Genomic DNA, 24,118 nt, shown 5'->3' on the forward strand with positions numbered 1-24,118 from the left:
CCTTCATTTTCTTCATTTTTCTTCACCTCCTTCCCGCTATTCATGCATGGGGGCTCGGGTTCCTCTTCCTTTTCTTTGTGATTTCTTCCTTTTCTTTCAGATTTCTTCACGCTACAAGGTATGTTTCAACATTTACGCGTTTACTTATGTTTTAAGTATGAAAGAATCTCAACATTCTGTTTCTTCTAACATTCTGTTTTTTTTTAATCAATAACATTCTATTTTTTTTATATTAAATATATTTATGTTAATTTAATATAGGATGGAGTCATCTTCTAGTCAAAATCAATTACCTTCAATAAATTCCTCTAATATTGAAGATGAAACGAAACCTTTGTGGCGATATGTGACAAAAAATCAAAGGTTAAATGAGGGAGGTGGAAATATGTCTTGGCAATGTAATTTTTGCCAAGAAATGAAGAAAAGTTCATATACAAGAGTTAGGGCGCACCTTATGAAATTAAATGGTTATGGAATTGGAGTGTGTCGGAAGGTTACCCGAAAAGATCTTGCTGAAATGCAAAAGTTGGAAGATGAAGCAGAAATTTATAAGGAAAAGAATGCTCCTAAAAAAGTTCCTTTACCACCTCCATCCCATAGTCAATCTCAATCATTTGGAGCTATGAGTAGCTATTCCTTTTCAATGGAACATAAGAAAAGAAAAGGTAGTATTAGTGCCTTTGAGAAGTCATTTAACATGGCAACCCGTGATCAATTACACTCCGAAATTGCTAGGATGTTTTATTCCTCAGGTTTGCCTTTCCATTTGGCTAGAAATCCACATTATGTGAGTGCATTTATGTTTGCCGCAAACAACCAATTGCCCGGTTATCTACCTCCGGGGTATAATATGTTGAGAACAACACTTCTTCAAAGAGAAAAGGCTAATATTGAGAGATTGTTGCAATCTATCAAAAGCACATGGAGTACAAAGGAAGTAAGTATTGTTAGTGATGGATGGAGCGATTCACAGAGAAGACCTTTAATAAAATTTATGACAATTACTGAATAAGGACCAATGTTTCTTAAAGCTGTAGATTGCTCTGGAGATGTTAAAGATAAATATTTCATAGCAAATTTGCTGAAAGAAGTTATAAATGAGGTGAGACATCAAAATGTACTCCAAATAACCACTGACAATGCTCCGAATTGCAAAGCTGCAGGACAGATTATTGAGTCACAGTTTCCAAACATAGTCTGGACACCATGTGTAGTTCACACTCTGAATCTTGCTTTGAAGAATATTTGTGCTGCAAGAAACATTGAAGGGAATGAAGATGTGTTTAATGAGTGTAGTTGGATTTCTGAAGTTTCCGGTGATGTAATGGTTGTGAAGAATTTTATCATGAACCATTCCATGAGGCTTGCTATGTTCAACGAATTTTTGTCTCTAAAGTTGCTTTCCATTGCAGAAACACGTTTTTCATCCACAATCATTATGCTTAAAAGTTTTAAGCTTATTAAGAGCAGTTTGCAAGCTACAGTGATTAGCGATAAATGGGCATGCTATAGAGAAGACGATGTGGGGAAAGCAAAGCATGTGAAAGATTTGGTACTTGATGATATTTGGTGGGATAAGATCGATTATATTCTTTCTTTTACTGGACCCATATATGATATGATCAGAGCGTGTGATACAGACAGACCTTGTCTTCATTTGGTATATGATATGTGAGACACTATGATTGAGAAAGTTAAGGTAGCAATCTACAGACATGAAGGAAAGCATCTGGATGAAGTTTCATCTTTTTATGAGGTACTGCATCAAATTTTGATTGATCGTTGGAATAAAAATAATACCCCATTGCATTGTTTGGCGCACTCTCTAAATCCAAAGTACTCTAGAACTACATCTTAGATGTTTATTCATTTCTATTCACACTTTAAAGTTTGATATATTTTAAAAATTTTATATAGGTATTATAGTGAACAGTGACTTCAAGAGGACAAGAATCGAGTGCCACCACATAAAGATTTGGAGGTAACTCGAGAGAGAATGAAATGCCTTAAAAGATACTTTAGTTCAAATGAGGAGCGCACAAAAGTACACTTGGAGTTCGCCAATTTCTCTTCAATGGCGGCAGAGTTTGCTGACTGTGATTCTATACGTGAAAGGTATTGTATGAATCCAAAGAGTTGGTGGGCCATCTGGTGCCTATGCACCAACTTTGCAGGCATTAGCTATGAAGCTACTTGTGCAACCTTCATCTTCCTCGTGTTGTGAGCGGAATTGGAGTACATATTCATTTGTCTATTCTTTGAAGAGGAACAAGATGACATCTCAACGTGCAGAAGACTTGGTGTTTATCTATAGCAATCTTCATCTTCTATCAAGAAGAACTCCAGAATATGAAAAAGGAGAAACAAAATTGTGGGTCATCGTTGGATTCTTTTGATTCGTTTGAAGATGTAGGCATGCTTGAGATAGCTAGTCTATCTTTGGATGAGCCAGAATTGGAAGCCGTAGTTTTTACTGATGATGGGACTCAAATTGGTGAAGATGGTGCTAAAAATGTTGGGGAAAATGTTTAGAAGGCTTTGTTCCATTTTGATTTATAGTTTTTGTTTGTAAAACTTGTTTTATTGGATATTGGATGTTGTTTATGACATTGATTATTGCATCAATGTTATGGATCTATGGTATTTATGTTGATGTTTAAAGGTAAAAATAGTATTAGATATTGATAATATGATAAAATATGCACACACACACACACACATATATATATTAAAAAAAATAATAAATAACGTCTCCCCAGCGTGTCGTGTCCTACTTTTTTGGAAATTGACGTGTCGCCGTGTCCGTGTCGTGTCGTATCCGTGTCGCATGTCCGTGTCAGTGCCTCTTAGTCGAACATATATCAAACATATATTGCATAGAAACTCCCATCAAGTCTGTCAGAATATAATATAAATAGTAATCATTATTGTCGACACGTGATCGCCACGCGGAGCGGCCAACGTCAACTCCGGGTCTCTTTCGAGATTAGGGTTTGGAGTCGCCACCAATCATCTAAGAGGTGTGATTGTCACCTATTTAAAAAAAATTTGGTCTACGAAAATATAATTTTGGTTCGAGAGTCGCTCGAGCGTAGGGAAGGTGTTAGCACCCTACGATACCTGTTCGAAAACGGTACCATATTTTGTCTAAAATTATCCTATTATATTTGGTCCAAAAAGAAAAATACTTTTGTGTTTGATTTTAAATGTCCCAAATTTATTGGTTCATATTTTACGATAAAATATGAACCAACAAGCATGAGTGGCGCAAAAACCATTAGAATCAAACTTGAGCCATAAGTATTAATGCCCAAGTGTCTTGCCAATGTGCCAACACCATAGGATGCAACTTAAAATTCTTTTTTATAATACAAACTTTTTATTTTTGAATTTTGAATTTTGTTTAAAAAAAATAAATGAAAATCTTTTATTTAAAAAGAAAAAAACTTTTATCTAAAATGATTATTTAGAAAAAACAATGATAAAAAATAAAATGAAATAAAGTAAAAAAATAATCATTTTGAGGTAGACTTGAACTTGTAATATGTGTGTCAATACCCAAAACTTTTGTAGTATGACATACCCTAAGATATGTACTTAAGTGTCTTTATAAATAACAAAACTTTTTATTTTAACAAAAATTAATTTTTTTTTTATTTTAGGGATTTCGAATTCGTTTTAAAAAAAAGAATCTCCCATTTAAAATAAAATTTATTTAAAAAAAGAAATCTTATTCATTTTTTTTAGTTTCAAAAAATAAAAATGGTTTTCTTTTAAATCTTTTATTTGCTTTCAAACTTACTTAACACTTCAATTACAAGATTTTCTTTCCCTTTTTTTTTTCTTTTGAAAAACTTAGTTTATTTTACTTATTAAAAAAAAAAACTTAAAAGCAAAATTTTCCTTTTAAAATATTTTTTATCTATCTCTAAAATAATTAAACTTTAATATTGATTCCCCTTTTCTAAAAAACCTAGGTTTCTTTTTACCTAAAAAACTTTTAAAACTCAAATAGATTTTCCAAGTGTAATTAAAAACTCTCATTAAATGATTTCCCGTTTAACCTTCATCTCATTTACCAAAACTTAAATAACCACATTTAAGATTTTCCATTTTTAAAAAGTAATGGAAAAGATTGGTTTTTTTTTCAATCAAAACGTTTTTTTTTTAACTTTCTTTCCAAAATGAAAAAGTTTACCTTGTTCACTTTTTCCCTTCTTAAAAAAAATAAAACTCACTGGAATCGTACTAACGTCGGGAGACCTGAGTGTGCCGTCGGGAGTGTGGGGGTGTGAGTGGGGCTTGGAAGTGAAAATGAAGAAGGAAAAGGAGGAAGAAGATGAATGGTAGAGAGAGAAAGGAAAGAAAAAAAAAAAGTAAAAGAAAAAGAAGTATAGGAGTTTGGGAATGAAGAGGGAGCATGAAACATGAAAAAAAAAAATCTTCCGCTTTTTTGCTTGCTTGCCCCCTCTCTTAAATACACAGAGCTCCAACGGTAACACAAGGGAGGGTTGAGAAAAGAGGGAAAGGAGAGGAACCCACTGATGCCACGAAGGGAGGGTTGAGAAAAGAGGGGAAGGAGAGGAACTCACTGATGCCACGTTATATGTGGTTGTTATGGCTTTGACGAGAAAGAACAAAATCAAACCTTTTAATTAAAAAATCAAGTCAATTTTATCTTTTATTTTTTTAATAATAAAATCAAATATTTAAAACAAAATCGTTTGAAATCAAATCCTTTTTTCTTTTTAATAAACCAAATTCTTTTAAAACAAAATTTATGATTTGATTTGATTAAAACTTTACCTTAAAACTAATGTTACTTTTTTAACCAAAACAATTACATTAAAACCTTATGTTAATTTTAACCAAATAATTAAATAACACTTAATAATAATAAAAATAATAATAATAAAAGAGAGCCGGACCATATACGGTGTCTACAATTATCATATCAATAATATATCAGATGTATATCAGACATATATACTGCATAGAAACTCACATCAACTATGTCAGAATATGATATCAACAGTAATCATATCATATATCAATAATATATCAGACATATATATTGCATAGAAACTTACATCAAGTATATTAGAATATCATATCAATAGTAATTATATCATATATATATCGGACATATATCATACATATATATTGCATAGAAAATCACATACATTCTTCAAATCAGTAGTATATCACATACCTCGCTCTTTTCTTTTTTGTTCTTCTTTTGTTTTTTCCCTTTAGAAGATTCACCCTTCAACATTACTCGTTCTCTTTTTTGAACAATTTTAGTGTCTTTCTTGTCCATATATGTTTATCTTGCATTAAAACATAGAAACAAATGAAAAAACAGAAGCAAACTAAAAATATATAAAATTTAAACAAAATTAATGGCATATATTGAATGCAAGGGGAAAATCATAATCAGTGCATTCCCAATAGTAATATGGTAGTAGTTCATTCAAAAGTATAGAACTAAACTCAAAAAATATAAAGTTTAAACAACACGAGATATAAATTGTCAAAAGAAATTAATGACAAAATGAAGAAACTAATGACAAATATCAAAGGCAAGAGGGAAATCGTAGTTAATGCATGTTAATGAAATGGAGGAATGTAATCGTAGTAGTTCATTCAAAAGATACCTCTACTGAAAGAAACTGAAAGCAAAAATGGAATGGAAGAATGTAAATCGATGTTGAGGAATGAAGCCAAAATAAAGATTTCGAAAGGTGGACGATATACTTACATATTCTTACAGTTACCAAAGTCGATGGGAGGTTACCACCGAAAACCGTCAAAGGGAGGTTACACTGAAAAGTGGGAAGAGTGGGAAATCAAAACGAAAAGCGAAAATGGTAAGAACCCTAAAGAATCTAGAAATGCAATGATGGAAACGAAAGAAATCAGATAGAAATTGAACGATGTTTTGGTTGGAAATCAGAAGTAAATAGAAACTATGGAGGAAGCTCGAAGGTTGGATGGGAATCGGCTGACAGGGACGAAGTTCTCGACGGAAATCGGACGGAAATAGTCAATGGGGATGAATTTCTCGACGGAAATCAAAGGGATTTCCATCGATGGGGTGAAATTAGGTTTTCTTTTAGGTTTGACGGAAATAGTCGATGAGGATGAAATTCTCGTCGGAAATCGAACGAAAATCTGAAGGGTTTTGAAAAATTAGGTTTCTTTTTTGTTTAGGCTTCCATGTTTGGGCTTTGTAGGTTAATATTGGGCTTGCAAGGTGTTATCCACTAATTGTGCTACCTATTCTTATATGTGCAAGTATACACAATCGTCGCAGCAAGTAATAAAAAGTTCGTATCCATAGGACTTGATTGTTACACACTTCAATAATAACTTAAGATGGGGGGGGGGGGGGGGGGTGTGTTTAAACAAGCAAAATATTTATAACAAATAGGAAAACTAAAGTAAATCAACCAAAACAATGCACCAACGATTTACTGTTAAAATGAATTAAAAACAGATGACAGCAAAATGTCTGAGGAAAAAGCGCAAATACGAACTAAAATACTGATATTGAAGTGAGTAAGGGGGAAGCGGCTAAGTGACTCTTCTGGACTTAAGCAAACGATGTTATAGCATAAACGATGCTAGAGCATTGGCCAAACAGACATGAAATCTTCCCAGATTTTCTATTGTTATCATTCATAGACAAACAATAACAGCATATATGCACAGTTTTCATGACCACGCTAGGTGATGCTTATCCCTAAGTCACTACACGCTAAACTCAAGTAGACTCTAGCTCGAGATGAAGTATTTCGCTTCCTATTGCGATTTTCCAAAAGTTAACAAGAAGGTATTCCAACATGGTGATCAAGCATATTGAAAATAAATTTATAAAACAACTTCAACTCAATGTTCTTCATCATTTAAAAACAATAACAAAGTCTACAGCCACAAGGGTTCACAACAACCTCCCCCTCACAAATTAGATTAGCTATGCAAAGCCATACAAGATAATCATGTTGGCTTTTTGGCCCTTAATCTCGGTTAATTAATTTAATTAATTAGTGTTTTGATGATAACAAACACACTTAGTATTAATTGTTTTTGGTGTGTAAGAATTATTGTTATAAAACATAAATTTATTATGAGATTCAATAATATTATATGATTTACTGATAATACATATTTTGTTTATTGATAATTTTAGTGTTTTAAAGTGTTCACAACGTAGAGCTCGATACGATGATTCCAACGAATTTGGAATTACCCAAATCGGAGCTCAAACGAAGAAATTATGACAAAAACAAATTGAAAGGAAAAATACCGAGAGGATGACGTGACGGCTAAATCAACTAAGCGGACCAATGAAATAGCGATATGTAGCGAGATATATTGTTAAAGAAAAAGAAAAGAAAAAGAAATGAAATGAAAAAGAAAAGAAAAAATGATTTAAAAAAAATATGAAAAGTTACCGTTAAGGTAACTTAAATAAAAAAAAGTGGCCGTTGAAACAGCGGTTAGAGAGAGAATTTTTTTTTATATTATATATTATATATATATATTATTTTTATTCCATTCAATCTCTACCATTCATTCAAAATCATTTTCAATCCAATGGCCTAAATTTAATTTAGATTTCAAATTTATTTTCAATTTTTCCTCTTCTATTTAAACATCCACTCTCCCAATTTTCTCTCCAAATTTTCTCTCCAATTTCATCTATTGTTTATCTCTCCAAAAATTTCAATGTTGTTCTAATTTCTTGTGAGAGAAATTTTTTATTTGAGAGATATTAGTGCTTCCAATTTTATTTCTCTTAGCCATTTCAGGGCTTTTTATTTGTAAGAATTTTTCTTACAAATTTGTGAGGAAAAAATTTGTATATCTACTCTTTGAGAGAGTTTGTAAGTTTGTTCTCAAATTTTCATATTCTTTGTAAGGGTTGCTCTTAAGCTCGAAAAAGAGCATTTATAACGGTTTGATCCTGAACCGTGGAAAGAATCGGGTTTCTTCTTGCTCCCGAAAAAAAGAAGGCTTTATACCGGTTTGACTCCTACCGTGGAAAGAGTCAAAGTTTCTTAATCGAATACCCAAGAGGCGCTTGGGGAGTGGAGTAGGCCGGTTGTTGCCGAACCACTATAAAATTTTCGATATCATTTTCTCTAACCCTATTTTATTTCATTTTTGCAATTAATTTTCTTTATTACAAATTGCATCAAATTAATTGTTCGAATTTGTTATTCATGTTTATGGTCAATTTTTATATTTGAATTATCTGGTTGGTGAAATTAATTAGGGTGTTTGTATTTCAAATTTGTTATTTAATTTTGTGTTAAAATCATTTGTTCATAAAAAGTTTACATAATTGTTTAAATTGGGCCCACCGTAGTAAAAAAGTTCAAAAAGTTTCATTTAACCCTATTCACCCTCCTCTAGGGTTGTCATACCGATCCAACAAATCAAATAAAAACTAGAATGAAAATAAAACAAAGAGATTAAAAGATTAAGAGAAGGAACTGAAGGTTTCAACTCAAAGCGAATCCTCTTGTTCTCTGTTTCAGCAGTAGATTTATGGGCTTCTTCTTCCTCTTCCACGAGCAGTTGGAGAGGTTTTCTTGGAGAACGGGATTAATGATTCCAAAATGTAGTGGGGAAGAATGTTGGAGGCTGCCTTAAATGGGTACTTTTATACCCATCCTTAATTTTAGGGCAACACAAAGGATAAAGTGGGCCCCAGCTCTAAATTGCAGATATTTTTTCGAGTTACTGTGGTAAATCCCATTGAGCAGTCCTTTCATTATTAGTTTGTCATTTTCTGCTGCTTTCTGAATCTGGATCTGATGCTGTAGTATCGTCAAAGCTGTAACAAAATGCATCAAAATTAGCTCAATTGCAATTGACAATACTAAAATGTAGAAAGCTAGTGTTTATGATCTTTTTAGCACAAACTCGGTGAATAAGGGTGCACGTGATGCTATCTTTAGCTAATTTATACCAATATTATACCAAAATAACTCTCTATTTGGAGAGTTATCACAAGGTAATTTAGACTTTTAACAATGTGGGCCTCCGTGATTTTGTAAAAATTTGCTATATTTGAAAATTTGGAATGTTAGTGCTATTTTGTTAAATTTGTGTAATTTTTTTGCCATATTTGCAAGCAGCCCTAATTCCAAACCCCAATATAACATGATGTGGGTCATAATTATTTTATGTATCGATCATTCAATGCAACTTACTGTAGTTAGACATCTTTTCTCTCTTATATCTTTGCTAGGGTAAAATAAAGTCTTGTCCATGAATAAGTTACTAAATGCACAAGAAGAAGAGAGTGTAACTAAGATTAAGGGATTAATACATTGATATGCTTTTTAGAGATTATAATTACATAAAAAGATTCAATCTATAAATATACACTTTTGTCATAAAATAACCCTGATGGTACCCATGAACAATTTACCAATATATTCTTCTTTATTTACACCTAAATATTAATAAATTATTGAAATTAAAAATAGTTGATTTTAGAGGTTAGATTTCAAATCACTTGATTTATGTACATTTGCCATTTCCAAAAATAAAAATACCCAGACAATCCTACCAAAATCCCCAAAATCATTTTCCATCTGCATGTTTCTTATTCTTCCCCAAACACCATTTTTCCCGACCATTTACTCTGTTCACTTGCCGGTATCAGACCGTTGCGTCAAGGTTCTTCATTCTCGTTGCCACCCGTTTACTCCATTTATCCCGTAGCAGATCATTTACTCTGTTCTCGTCGCCAGCCGCCCGTCAAGCTTCTCACCATTCTAAAGTCGAGGTCTGTTTCGTCTTCTTCTCACCATGATATATTTTCCATACCCATATTTCTTTAAGATGGTACCAATTCCTTTAGATGAACTTGTTTTGTACTGTTTAACCACATTCTTGTAAAGTTTTCAATTTCAGTTTTGAACAATGCTCATTTTCAAAACCTCATTCCTTTAGATGAAATAGTTTTGTACTGTTTAAACAAGTTTTTTGTATATGCAGATATGGTTTATATCTAGATTAAGTAGTTACCTTTAGATGAACAATTTTTCGTACTATCTAGTTTAATTAGTTATTATCATCGAGTAGTTAAGTTTTTTTAAAGTCCAAGAATCGATAATATAATTTGAGTGGTGCAAGATTTAGGTGTGAATTCGATACTCATTTTTTTATATGCGTATATAGTTTATATCTACAAATAGTACCAAGTGGGTAGCTATAAGAACTCAAAAGCCGGATATATTTTATATTTATCATATAGGTGTATCTTATAATCAAGCATAGGGTGTCTAAATTGATAGAGTGGGTTTTTCGAGCTTTGTTTGTTAATTGTGGTTTGATATAACACTATATAAGTTTATATGATATAAATCGTGGGTATATTTTCAATTTGAAATTATAGGTAAATCTACACGTTAATTAGTTTCGAATTTGAAATCATGATAATCTTTTTATAATTAATATATGAATGAGTAAATTAAGGGATTACAGACATAATTGGTTTGGGGCCCACAATAATTAAAGGTTTATAAAATCAAATTAGGGACTCAAATCGTTTACCTTTTTAAAAAAATATCAATAATAAATATAAATACAATAAATAAGGGTAAAATTGGTATTATTAAAAAATCCTAAATGTAGAAATGTAAAAGTGTGAAATTTGAAAACTTTAGACATTTGTGAAAATAAGTTTCTAAACAACCCGTCAAAGAAATTAACTCTAAGATTAAAGTGAACGGCCTAAGAATCAAATTATACAAGCTCCATCACCCCATATGTTGTACTTAAAAAAATTATACAGAGCTCAATCAAAAAAAGATAAAGTCAACCCATATCAACCAAGACATTTAGGCCTAGATACGATCCTAGGGTCAAGCCCCAGTGGGTTGAGCCATTCAGGTGTGACCCATAAGCCTAGTTCATGTGCTGGGGCAACTACAGGAATAGCCAAATTTAATAACACGTTTTAAAAAATGGTCCAAACTATGAGATATTGCAATAATGGCTAAATGACTTTTTTTTAATACAGAAAAAATGTTAAAACAGATATACCCTTGTAACCAATTAGGTATATATACATAATTTTAGGGATTTAACATTTTTACAAATAGCAAAACAATTGACCTTAATTGTTAGCTTTATGGCTTTAATCAAATCAAATATTTTGATGATCGCAAACCAAGTATAAACTAACAATTTAAGTGTTTCAAAGTGTCCATAGCGTAGAGCTCGAAAAGACAAAACCAATGCCTGTCAAATCACTCAAATCGGAGTTTAAACGAAGAAGTTATGGTCAAAACAAGTTAGGAGAAAAATTCTACGTGGCAGGTGACGTGGACAAGTAGACAAATCCTACATGGTGGGTGACATGGAAAAATAGAACGCTTAGAATTCTAAGTTGACATGTGGTATCAAGAGGACATACTTATGCTGACGTGGCATACAACAATCGAACAAATGAGAAGATGACATGAGGCGCTTTCAATCTCTACAAATCCATTTCCACCAATTTCTCTCAATCTCCTCGATCACTCACAATCTCCTCAATCACTCACAATCTCAATGATTTCTCAATCTCCACCAATTTCTTTTTTTCCTTACCTCACATCTTAATCTATATCATTCATCCTTTGTTGCCCTAAATCCAATGGCCAAAATTCATCATAGAAACTCTATTTAAAGCCACCAAATTCCATCATTCTACACACCAACTATCAAAGCAAAATCATTTGTTTTCAAATTCTCCTCTCAACTTTTGCAAAATCTTCATTCTCTTCTACACATAACTTGCTCATTTTTTTGTGAGAGATTCATTAGAGTGTGGCTTTTTAGCCATTACTTTGGTGCAACATTTGTGTAATCCACTTTGTTTTTTAATTCTTTCTTTTCAAATTGGGGTTTGTATTAAGGTGTGGGTATACCTTGGGTTGTGAGAAAAGTAAATTGGTTGGATCCTGAACCAGTAAAAAGGATTTTGGGTTTCTCTTTAGCCTAGGACAAAAAGAGGGTCGATCGGTTTGGTTATCACCTGTTAAGAGGGCCACTACAGTAAAATACCGAAGAATGAGTCTTGAGGAGTGGAGTAGGAATTTCCGAACCACTATAAAAATTCTCGGTGTCACCATTCTCTTCTCTTCTCTCTTTTAAATTCAGTATTTATCTACTTTGAATCTTTTATTGATTGCATAATTGTTCATTACCTTGAATTTATTTTTAATTTTTAAAAAGTGGTAAGCAACCTTATTCACCACTCTCTAGTGTTGCCACTCGATCCTACAATTGGTATCAGAGTGGGTAGCTCATTTTTTTAAAAGGTTTCATTTATGAAAATTCCATCTTTTTCAAAACTATTTATTATTATTTTTTTAATCTGGAAATTTCTTTATTATTGAAGAAGAGTTTGAAAAATTGAGTTTTTGAGCCGATTTTACTAGAAATTAATTTTCCTCAAAAATTGACTTTTAAAAACTATTTTTTTCTTCACTCTTGGAAATTTATTTTGTTTCAAATAAATCTTTGAAATATTTTTGAAATATAATATCTTTAAAAGTTAACCTTTCTTGATTCTAAATTTATTTTCTTTGAAATTTTTCTTAAAACTTAATTGTTTGAACTTATGGCAAACATTGGGGTTAATGGATTTAGTGAGGATCATTCTACCACTAGACCACCTTTTTTTTATGGAAATAAATATACTTGGTGGAAAACTAGGATGAGAATTTATTTGATTTCAATTGATTATAACTTGTGGGAAATTGTTTCTAAAGGTCCATTTATTCCTATTAAGAAAGTTGAGAATGTTGATGTAGCTAAAAATGAAAATGAGTTTAATGATGATAATAAAAGAAAAATATCGATTAATGCTAAAGCCATGAATTGTCTGTTTTGTGCTTTATATGCTGATGAATTTAATCGAGTATCTGCATGTAACTTTGTTAAAGAAATATGAGATATGCTTGAAGTAACTCATGAAGGAACAAATCAAGTAAAAGAGTCGAAAATTAGCATGCTTGTTCATAATTATGAATTGTTTAAAATGGATGCTAACGAGTCTATTACTGAGATATTTACTAGATTTACGAATATTGTTAATACTTTAAAAGGTTTAGGAAAGGAATATACTACAGCTGAGAACATGAGGAAGATTCTAAGATCTCTACCAAAAAGTTGGGAACCGAAAGTGACAGCAATTCAAGAAGCGAAGGATCTCTCAAAACTTCCATTGGAGGAGCTCATTGGATCTCTCATGACGCATGAGATAATCATGAAAGGTAATATGGAAGAAGGCGTAAAAAAGAAGAAAAGCTTGGCATTAAAGTCTACATTCTTCCAAGGGGCTTCTGAAAGTGAGGAAGAACTAAGCGAGGAAGAACTTGCCTACTTATCCAAGAGATTCAAGAAGCATTTCAAGAAGAGGCACTTTCCAAAGAAAACCAACGATCAAGATGCTAAAGGAGAAAAGAGCACTAGAGACGTCATCATCTGCAACGAGTGCAAAAAGGCTGGACATGTAATATCCGAATGCCCTCTACTACGTAAATCATCTTCAAGGAGAAACAAGAAGGCTATGAAAGCTACTTGGGATTAAAGTGATGAAGGAAGTGATTCTGAAAGTGGAGAGGAAGTAGCTAATCTTTGTTTCATGGCTTTTGGAGATAAAGATGACGACGACGAGGTATGTTTTGAAAATCCTTCTTTTGATGAGCTTATGGATGCTTACAACGAGATTAAAGAAGAATTTGAAAAATTAGGTAGTAAATATTTAGCTCTTAAAAAGAAGAATACTAAGCTAGCTCATGAGAACCATGATTTATTAGTTGAGCATGATAGGATAAATAAAGAAAATGAGATGTTTAGAAAAGATTTTGTTATGTCTAAGTCAAATTTGCATGCATTGAAAGAGGAGTATAAATTATTAGAAGTAAAAAAATAAAGATATATCATCTACTCTTTTAAAGTTTACAAACGGTAAAAAGAACTTAGACATGATGATGGGAAAACAACAAGCTATCTTTGATAAAAGTGGTTTAGGCTATAAACCTCATCAAAAACAAAAGAAATTTGTAAACTACTTTGTTAAAGAAACCTCAATGTCTACTACTATTGGCAATGCATGCGAAAAACTTGGTCATAAACTTTATGCGTGTAACTTGAAGAAAAATGGTGCATTAAATGAAAAGAGATGGATTCCTAAATTTTTGCTTACTAACCCTCAAGGACCCAAACAAGCTTGGGTACCTAAAGTCACATATTGAGTATCATCTTTCTTCTAGGTATGTTTGAGATCAATAAAAAACAAGTGGTGCTTGGATAGTGGATGTTCAAAGCACATGACCGGAGACCACACAAAATTCACGCACCTAGAAATGAAAGATGGAGGATACGTTACCTTTGGCGATAATAAAAGAGGTAAAATCATTGGCAAAGGTAATATAGGTAATGGTTCAAAATTTATGATTGAGAATGTGTTGCTTGTTGAAGGCTTAAAGCATGATCTTTTAAGTATTAGTCAATTATGTGATAAAAGTTATAAAGTAGTATTTAATGATAAAAATTGCGTAATTGAAAATGCTTGTGATAGACAAAAGTTGTTTGTAGGAAATAGAGATAAAAATGTTTATACTATTGAATTGAATGACTGCCCAGTTGTTAAAAATGTTTGTCTGCTATGCATGATGATTCTTGGTTGTGGCATAGAAGATTAGGTCATGTTAGCATGTATCTGATTTCAAATATTTCCAAGAAATCTCTTGTTCGAGATCTTCCAAAATTAAATTTTGAAAAAGACAAAGTTTGTGATGCATGTCAAATGGGTAAACAAACTAAGTCATCCTATGAAGCAAAGAAAATGATTTCTACTTCTAGGCCTTTGCAATTATTACATATGGATCTATTCGGACCTACTAGAGTTGCAAGTCTATGTGGAAAACATTATGTTTTTGTTATAGTTGATGATTTTTCAAGGTTTACTTGAGTTTTATTTTTATCTCATAAGGATGAGGCCATAAAAGAATTTATTAGTTTTCAAAGAAAATTCAAAATGAAAAAGGTTTTATGATTTCAAAAATTAGAAATGATCATGGAGGAGAATTTGACAATGCAGTTTTTGAAAAATTTTGTGATGAAAATGGTTTTTCTCATGATTTTTCTTCTCGAATAACACCACAACAAAATGGTGTTGTAGAAAGGAAAAATCGCTCTTTGCAAGAATTAGCTACTTCTTTGTTAAATGAGTATAATTTACCAAAATATTTTTGGGCTGAAGCTGTTAATACTGCCTTTTATGTCATGAACCGTGTTTTAATAAGGCCAATTTAGAATAAAACCCCTTTTGAGCTTTTTAATGATAAAATTCATAATATCAGTTATTTCAAAGTTTTTTGTTGCAAATGTTTTATTTTGAAAAATAAAGAGAAACTTGGAAAGTTTGAGTCAAAAACTGATATTGGCATATTTTTAGGATATTCAGCATGTAGTAAAGTATATAGAGTTTTTAATAAAAGAACCCTTGTAGTTGAAGAGTCAATGGATGTTGTTTTTGATGAATCTCATATTACTACTAATCAAGTTTCAGCTAGTGGTGAGTTAGAAATGCCTTTTGAGAATTTGAACTTTAAAGATAATAACTCGGAAGCTATATGTTAGGGTTGACTTTTTACTGCAAAAACATGTGTCGGTAGCCCTGTTTGACCACGTGTTTGACCCATTTCCCATTATTATTTGCCAAAAAGAACCATATATTCTTAAAGTAAAACATACATAGATTATATATGCATAAAAGTCAAACTATGGTACTTTAGGAAAAATATGAAATAAATGCGGTCAAAGTTGGAAGAAAATAACAGAATTCTGTCTTTTGCAGAATTGCGCCTGGCGCATTTTTGGAAGGCAATTTGTCAAAACGCACGTTTTGATTAATGAAGGGCAAGGAGGACATTTCCCACATGTTCAAAACCGTGAGTCCAAGTCCAAGAGAGGTGGTTAGGTGAATCTCAACCCTTTTCCATCTAAAATGGAGGGGAGTTTCAACCAACCTATGGTGCTATAAAAGGAGGCCATCCATCCCTCAGCTAATCATCCCTTCCAAGCTTCATTTCATCTTCTTTTAGATGCTCTCTAGTTGTAGAACACGTTTTTAGGGTTTATGTTCATGTTCTAGTTGTTCATTTCTTTGTTTTTCACGCTTTTACCTTTCGTAGTGCTTTTAATTCGAGTTCTTACTTCCGTTCTTTGTTCATTCTGTTCTTTTAAAGTTCTTTAGCGAGTTTCAACTCCCCTCACGCTCGAGAGATAAGAGGGTTAAGCTAGAACTCCTTGTACGGCTCGTTTATTCATTTAAATTCAATGAAAAATACTTTCTTTATGTTTTCATGCATTTACTTTCATTTAATTATGTTCTAAATTAGTTATCAACCTCATTGTGGAATGCCTTAGTCAAAAGATTTTGATTTTCAACACGCTCGGGATCTTGGCCAGATTGCGCCTGGTACTTTTTTGGGTTGGTTTCTAAAAACTTCTCTTTACATCTTTTTTCCATTTGGCCAGTGGGAACTTGATTTATACACCAAAGCCCGACCTTGAGAAAGGTGAGTTAGGTAAAATAATAGGAAACCAATATGGGATGTGACTTAGGAATAAGCGCATAAAACATGGTCCTAGGAATAGGCCCTCTGACCCATAATGCAAATGAGTTGGTAGATATTCTCTAGGATTGTAATCACACATAGGAATATGATTGTAGGTTACCCTAGTCTCTGCAGCAACCAAAAGTGGTAGTGAAAGAGTAGAACTCAAATCCCAAGAAAAGTCAGGAATTGCGCCTGGTGCATTTTCCCAACATAGTGTGTTTTCCATGTTTTGCATCAAAACTAAGGTAGGAGACAAGGAGGTTGAGTTTCATTAAATTGTCTTATAGTTAAAACCCCAAACAACAACATTTCACCATTATTTTCTTCCTAAATCACAATTACATATTCGAACTATTTCACTGCATTACTTGATTTTGAAAAGCAACAAGTCCCTGAGGATTCGACCTTGGATTACTTCCGAGTATTACTTGTGACCATGTGCGCTTGCACGAGTCTCTAATCTTTTTAAAGGTAGAGAAAAATCTCAACACTATAGTAAATGAAACCCAACAATTGCCAGAGGAAACCCTTTCTAAGGATTGCAGTTTCTCAATTCACTATCCGAAGGAGTTAATTATAGGTGATACATCCCAAGGGATAAGAACTCGATCTTCTTTAAATGCATTAAATAATGTTGCTTTTGTATCTCAAATTGAACCAAAGTCTTTTAAAGAAGCTGAAGTGGATGAATTCTGGTTAATTGCTATGCAAGATGAGTTAAATCAGTTTGAAAGAAACAATTTTTGGGAATTAGTCTCACGTCCTAATGATCATCCTGTTATTGGTACTAAATGTTTGATAAGACTGTAATGAGGTATATTTTGAAATTTACCCCTCTAGAAGATTTACAAATAAAAAATAAATGAAATTAAAATAATTATCTTAAATCTAATTTAAAATTGCTAATTAGAATTTGAGAGTAGATTTTAAAAAGAATGATAAGACTATGTTGAGGTATATTTTAAAATTTACCCCTTTAAAATAGAAGATTTATAAATAAGAGGTAAATATAAACAAGGAAAATTAACATTACCTTTATTGGTTTTTTTAAATAAAAAAAGAAAAAGAAAACAAAAAGGTTTAGAATGGTACCCTGCCTCCAACAATCCAACTCTCAAAACCTCCACCGCCGCCCAACCCTGCCTCCATCTCCATTTGCAGAACCTCTGCCGCCCAACAGTCCAACCTTCACCACTGCCCAACCGTCAGCCGCCCTCCATCCATGCCAGACATGGTCGAACGCCACCGCCCCCACAACGTCGAATGCCGGCTCTCACTGCTTCACACCGCGGCACCCCCTCCTGTCGTCAGGTCGTCCGCCCCTCATTCCTTCACGTCAAACGCAATCGTCGCCTCATCGCCCATCTCGTCGCTGCATTGTGCACCCTACCACCGCTTGGCCCAACCTATAGTCACGCTGCCGCCCTCCTACAGCCGCACCGCCGCCCCTTGTTCCTTCACGCCGAACACAGTCGCCCAGAATCCAATGTTCACTTGATCCGTCCAGACCAGATTTGACCCTCCCGCCACAGACTAAAACCGGTCATCATTGCCCATTACTATGACTGTTTGAGGGAGGTAAAATCTTTGTTCTCATTTTGCCTATATAAAGGTGTATTTTTAAAAATATATAAATGTGGGAGCTACCACATGAGTGTTGTTAATAACCAAATCTCAGGAGTATATGTGTTTATCTCTAACAAACATATTATATTTAAGTAAATTGAAAACTAAATAAAATCTATAGATAGTTAAAGTTAGAGGAGGAATAACTTGATTAAAAGGCTGCTGCAATAACAAGGCGTCAAAGAGAAACGTGCATAATCAACTTAGATAGTGAAAAAGAGGTATAGATGCAACAGTGAGAAACGTGCACAATCAATTTAGACAGTGAAAAAGAGGTATAGATGCAACAGTTTATATATGACTTGTTTGTTTTTTAAAAGATCATCCCAGAGATGTTTTATCTTTATATGTACATATTGAATCATCAAAGACCCAGGGAGAGACTCCAATGTTGAAGGAGACCAGTAAAAAGAGGGGTGGGGAAGACTTAATCGGACGTAAAAACAAAACAGACGAAACTTGACCCTAAAAAGAATTTGGGTTGTAAGGAATCTACCAAGAAGGTAAGAACTCAATGTATGTTTGTGTTGAATAGTAATATTTAAAAATTATATTTATTAAACTAATTCTACTTTTATGTTTCAGGGAAAAAGAAAGTGTCTCAAGATAGTTGAGGAAGAGCTAGGTACTTATTGGGATATACATGTACTAGCAGTAGTCAATAGATATATTGACTTTCGTATTTTATTCATGAATTGAAATATACATCTGTTGACTTTCATGTTTTGTTAATTGTTGAAGTATTAGTACATACATATATAGACGTTTTAATTATTGGGATATACATGTACTAGTTTTATATTTATGATATTTTAGTTGTACAACAATAAATAGATATATTCAGTTATTACTTTTTGATTGTTTCTTGAATTGATATATACGTCTATTAACTTTTATGTTTTTGTTAATTGTTGAATTATTAGTATATACATATATATAGACGTTTTAATTTTGATGATTGAGCTGTATGGTGATATATATGTGAATTGTATTCTAATTTTGGTTTTCATCAACTGGTATATACATTTATTGACCTTATGATTTTGATAATTCTTCTAAGGATGATACAAAATCTGATTAAAATAATCAAATGGTGAGATGGGGATCGTGGAAGACTGGTAATCGTTTAAATTAACTGAATTTTTGAATAAAAGAATTAAAATAATTAGGATAAAATCCCACGAAGGTAGGGAACATGATTTGAATTGAACGAAGTTTGTTGAGTTGTTAGAATACTTGTAAATTCTAAAAAGCATAGGGAGGGCATTGTGGGGGGAAAACTAAAAAATTCAAAATTCAAAATATATCTTTTAGCCCTTTTTACAAAATTATAAACAAATGGACATTTTCTTAAGTGGATGGTCAAATTCAGCCACTTACTTAAATTTCCCTTCATGTGCTTAATTACCTGCTCGTGCCATTATGGGAGAGTCCCATGGACTAAACCCCAATATATTTTAAGAATCTACTACGCATAGGCCTTGACCCCCAACTTGTTTTCTCTTGATTTTTTTTTTTTTTTTTGATATTCGTGAGTGTTTGGGTTAGCTTACGCAAACCTTGACTAATCTTATGAGACAACCACCTGACCTTAACAACCCTATGATAGTTTTGTTTTCTCTTCATTTCAATAATTCAAAATTTGAATAAGAAAAACATATGGAAGAACTTGCATTTGCATCTAAGAGAAGAGGAAGTCTCACATATATGAGATATATGCTACATGACTAATTTTGGTTATGCTCATAAACCCTAATCTAAGTTATTAAGTATCAAAGTGTGTTTAGCTTATGATGATGTGATTGTTATCCTCCCATTATATCTTTTAATACTATGTTGATTTCACATATCAATAGGATTGCAATGAGGGTAAACAAAGTCCGGCATTAACTTAGGGAAGTGAGTAACTCATGTATATAGGTGGAGACAATTATCTCTATTAATATTAGGTCTTTTGGATCAAATCAAAAACAAAATTGTGAGGGTTAATTATGCCTAAAGTAGACAATATATCCTACCATTTGTTCTTTAACACCATATTCCACCCATAACACAATATATATGAAAAAATAAAAATAAAAATAAGGATAAACTATAGTGAGAGGAAATTTAACGAGAAAACACATGGACATAAAAAAAAGTTAAAAGATATATTTGTTAGAAAAAAAAAACTAGAAAAGAGAAAAAAGTTATCTTGAGATATAATTTAGAAATAGAAAAGTTAGATATATAATTTTTAGAGAAAAAATAAATTAGAAAGAGAAAGAAACGTTATTGAGCACACAATTTTAGAGAAATAATAAAGTTTTGGAAAAAATTAAATTCGTAGGGAGACATATGTCAGAATATATGAGAAAGAAAAATAAAAATATATTAAGATGAAAATTTTAGATAAAGAGAGATTGAAAAATTTAGATTCTTACGATATTTTGGAAGAGAAATTTGTTAGTGCAAAATATGTTAAAAAAGCGAAAAAGGAGAACTAGTTGAGAGAGAAAAAATAAATGAGATTTTGAAAGGAAAAAAACAAGCCAAAGTAATGCAATAATAATTCAGACGTTGTCTACTTGTAAAAAGAATAACTCACACCTATTGATTCGTCAAATGACGTAACTATTTATGTGCATTGGTGCAAATATACTTATCATTCACGGAGGCCACATGTGGACCGACATGAAAATTAGCGGAGAAGAATTGCTCTCAATAAATATGGAAGCAACCCGATGAATCTATGTTTGAGTTAGTTCAATACTAACTTAAACTAATTGAGAGAACTAATTTTAACTTTTCTAAATTGATCTATTATTGGGAGCCAACCACACCAAATACCTCCTAGCTCTGCCACGTAGATGAAGTTAAATAAATATCAAAACAACATATATTTTATTTGGTTTGGAAATGAGATAATATATAGTTTGGTTAGAGATGTAAATTTACCACTATACCCATCCCCAACCACCTGCAAGTTGCAAAAAATAAAAAAATTTGGATTAATTCCATGGGAAGTGGAAGAGATCTAGATAAGAAGATGAGTAAAGCACGTGTTGAAGACGCGGTTTTATCAGTTGAAGCCACGATTCCAAATTGAGGTTAGAACTTAAAACCTAATTACGGCTGAGCTTGCTTTGGCTACCTGTGTTGTTTACTAGTCTATAACAAATATTTTTTAAATTATTTATTATATTTTAATATCTCATCGATATCTCCTATATTTTCTCTTCCTCTCCCATTCCTATTACATCAAATCTCCCTCATTTTTCTCTCTTATTGTGGTTTTCATTTTTTTTTTATCTTTTACCATATTTTTTAATAGAATTTACTATATCTTTTTTCTTTTCAAATTTATAGTATATTTTATATTGTATCACTTCCATACTATTTTTTTAAAAAATTTCATTGTTATAAAAAAATATATTTTATATTTTTCTTCCTACATCAAACAAAACTTGATTGTTTCAAAAAAAAAACCAAAAATTGATATTTTTTTCCGCAATGTAAACGAACATAGGGTAGAAAGTTGAATTTTTTTAAACAATATGATCTTTTTTCCTCATATTTTTAAAATACAAAAAGAAAAATTAAAAACAAATTAATAAGAGAGATACTTGTGTTTTTGTAAAATATAAATAAAAAATAAAAAAAACATAGATAAAAAATGATCAAGGAAGATAGAAAATGGAATAAGTAAGATGTTGCGGAGGAGAAAAAAAATAGAAAATATGAAGTATGAAATATGAAGGTTTATTGGACCACGTAGATCTTTAAGAGAACCCTAATCTTTGATGTATATCCAAAGTTATCAGAAATACATCAGATGTACATTAGATTTATATTTGATGTATATAAGATACAGATATATATCAGATACACATATACATTGGATGTATATCAGATATCATAAGGGTAAAATTGAAATAATAAAAATTTCCGGAAATAAAAATTCAAATATTTTATTATATTTGAAAATTTGAAAAGCTTGTGACATTTTTTGAATACATAAAATATTTTTGCTACTCACTGCGATGATCCTTTTTGTTATTACTATTTTATTGATATTATATATTTTTTATTATAACAATTTATTTAATATTAAAAATAATAAATAATTAAAATAAAACTACACCAACTAATTTTTTTTTGGAAAACAACTATCATTTAATCTAAAATATTATTAAACTGACAGTGAATTATATTTTTAAAAATGTATTGATAATAATTTATAACAACAAAGTAAAATTAATTAATTAAAAATTAAATAGTAATTTACATTATTTGATAATAAAATCATCCCCTAATAAAAGTGGTATAAATTTTATTAGAAGAAAAATTATCTAAAAAAAGAAATAATAAAATATAAATCAATGAATCCCATTGATAGACGAAGAAAATAATAAAAATTATAAAGTTGAGGCACCGCAAAATGGGGATGGGATTAGCAAAGTGGTAGAAGATTAATGAGATTACACTGGTAGGAGAAGTGATTACGAAATTAGAATGGATTACATAAATTGATTTCTCAATTATTCTATCCCTTGCCTTAATTATCCTTAAAAAGACAATAAATTCCACCGAATCGTATTCTATTTTGTATTTAATTTATTTTCCAGAATCACCAACGACCAACGTAAACTTCCTGTGCTGGTTACGCGCTAATAATAATACAACAATTAAAGCATGTAAGTTGCATAATCAGAGAACGTGGCCAGAAAATTTAATGCTCTCACATGTTCAAGTCTTTACAGCCAAACCTTCCTCTGACAATAACCACGTGGCCTTCTGTCACGCCTCTACCCTCCACATGATTGGGCCCCGCCCCACCACCTCCTCTCTTCTCCGTTCTCCCCCATATAAATATATATATTCCAATTTCCCGTTTCCCATTTCCAAATCCAATCCCCAACATGGTCGGCGTTTTCCGGCGCTCTCTCTCCTTCCCAAACAAACCCCCCGCCGCCGCCGCCCGTCAGCCGAAGCCCGCGCTTTCCCGCCACCTCCGATCCATCAGCTTGCCCTGCAGATCCCACCCCTTAATCTCCTCCCTCAAGGACCAGGTCGGCACTCTCAAATCGTGGTCCTCCTCCGCCGCCGACCACCGCACCTCCGCCTGGCTCTGCCGTGGCCTCGCCGCCCTCAAGCTCCTCCACGACTACCTCGACGACATCCTCCAGCTCCCCCAGAGCCGCGAGTCGATGTGTCGGCTCTCCTCCACCAGCACCGCCTGGGTCGAGAATCTTCTAGAAGACTTCCTCCGCTTCATCGACGCCTACGGAATCTTCCAGAACCTCATCCTGGCGCTCCGAGAGGACCACGTGGCCGCCCACGTGGCCATCCGGAGAAAGGACCCCACCCGATTACAGCTCTACTCCAAGGCCAGGAAGAGGATGGCGAAGGAGACCGGGAAGCTGGTGCCCAAGATGGCGGAGACGGCGGTTTCCGACTCCGACGATGAGCTGGCGGCGGCGATTGGGGACGTGATGGAAGTGACGGGGCTGGTGTCGGCGGCGGTTTTTAAGGGAATAGCGACGTCGTGGGGGAGGAGGAGGGGGTGGAACATTGGGAAGAAGAAGAAGAAGAAGAATTTGGAAGAAGAAGGGATTTTGGAGTTTGTGGAAGTGAGGAAAAAGGAAGAGGATTTGGAGAAGATGAAGGATTTGGAGGAGTGTATTGGGTGCATTGAGAGTGGCACCGACAAGGTTTTTAGAAGTTTGATCAACACCAGAGTCTCCATTCTCAATGCTCTGTCATATTAGGAAATTTCTCAAACACAACACACACACACCAACAATTAATTTATATACACTATTCTTTTTGTTACATACATCATTTATATATAACCATTGTTTTCTTCA

At 32.9% G+C, this 24,118-nt stretch overlaps 1 protein-coding gene and 1 pseudogene across 1 annotated transcript; both read left to right on the plus strand.

The window, feature by feature from the left end:
* The first annotated feature begins 262 nt into the window (after positions 1–262).
* LOC148209830 (uncharacterized) lies at positions 263–2,532 on the plus strand (annotated as a pseudogene).
* Positions 2,533–23,126: 20,594 nt separating this feature from the next.
* LOC148209831 (uncharacterized) lies at positions 23,127–24,118 on the plus strand. The gene has a single exon (XM_088127900.1). The coding sequence runs from the start codon at positions 23,171–23,173 to the stop codon at positions 24,017–24,019; it is 849 nt and encodes a 282-aa protein (XP_087984026.1). The 5' UTR covers positions 23,127–23,170; the 3' UTR covers positions 24,020–24,118.

The sequence above is a fragment of the Momordica charantia genome (genome assembly GCF_013281855.1).
Source record: "Momordica charantia cultivar OHB3-1 chromosome 8 unlocalized genomic scaffold, Mcharantia_2.0 BLBB01000008.1, whole genome shotgun sequence".
Lineage (NCBI taxonomy): Eukaryota > Viridiplantae > Streptophyta > Magnoliopsida > Cucurbitales > Cucurbitaceae > Momordica > Momordica charantia.

Bases quoted from the DNA above. Each gene is read 5' to 3' on its own strand.
- LOC148209831 (XM_088127900.1), top strand. From the start codon at position 23,171: ATGGTCGGCGTTTTCCGGCGCTCTCTCTCCTTCCCAAACAAACCCCCC.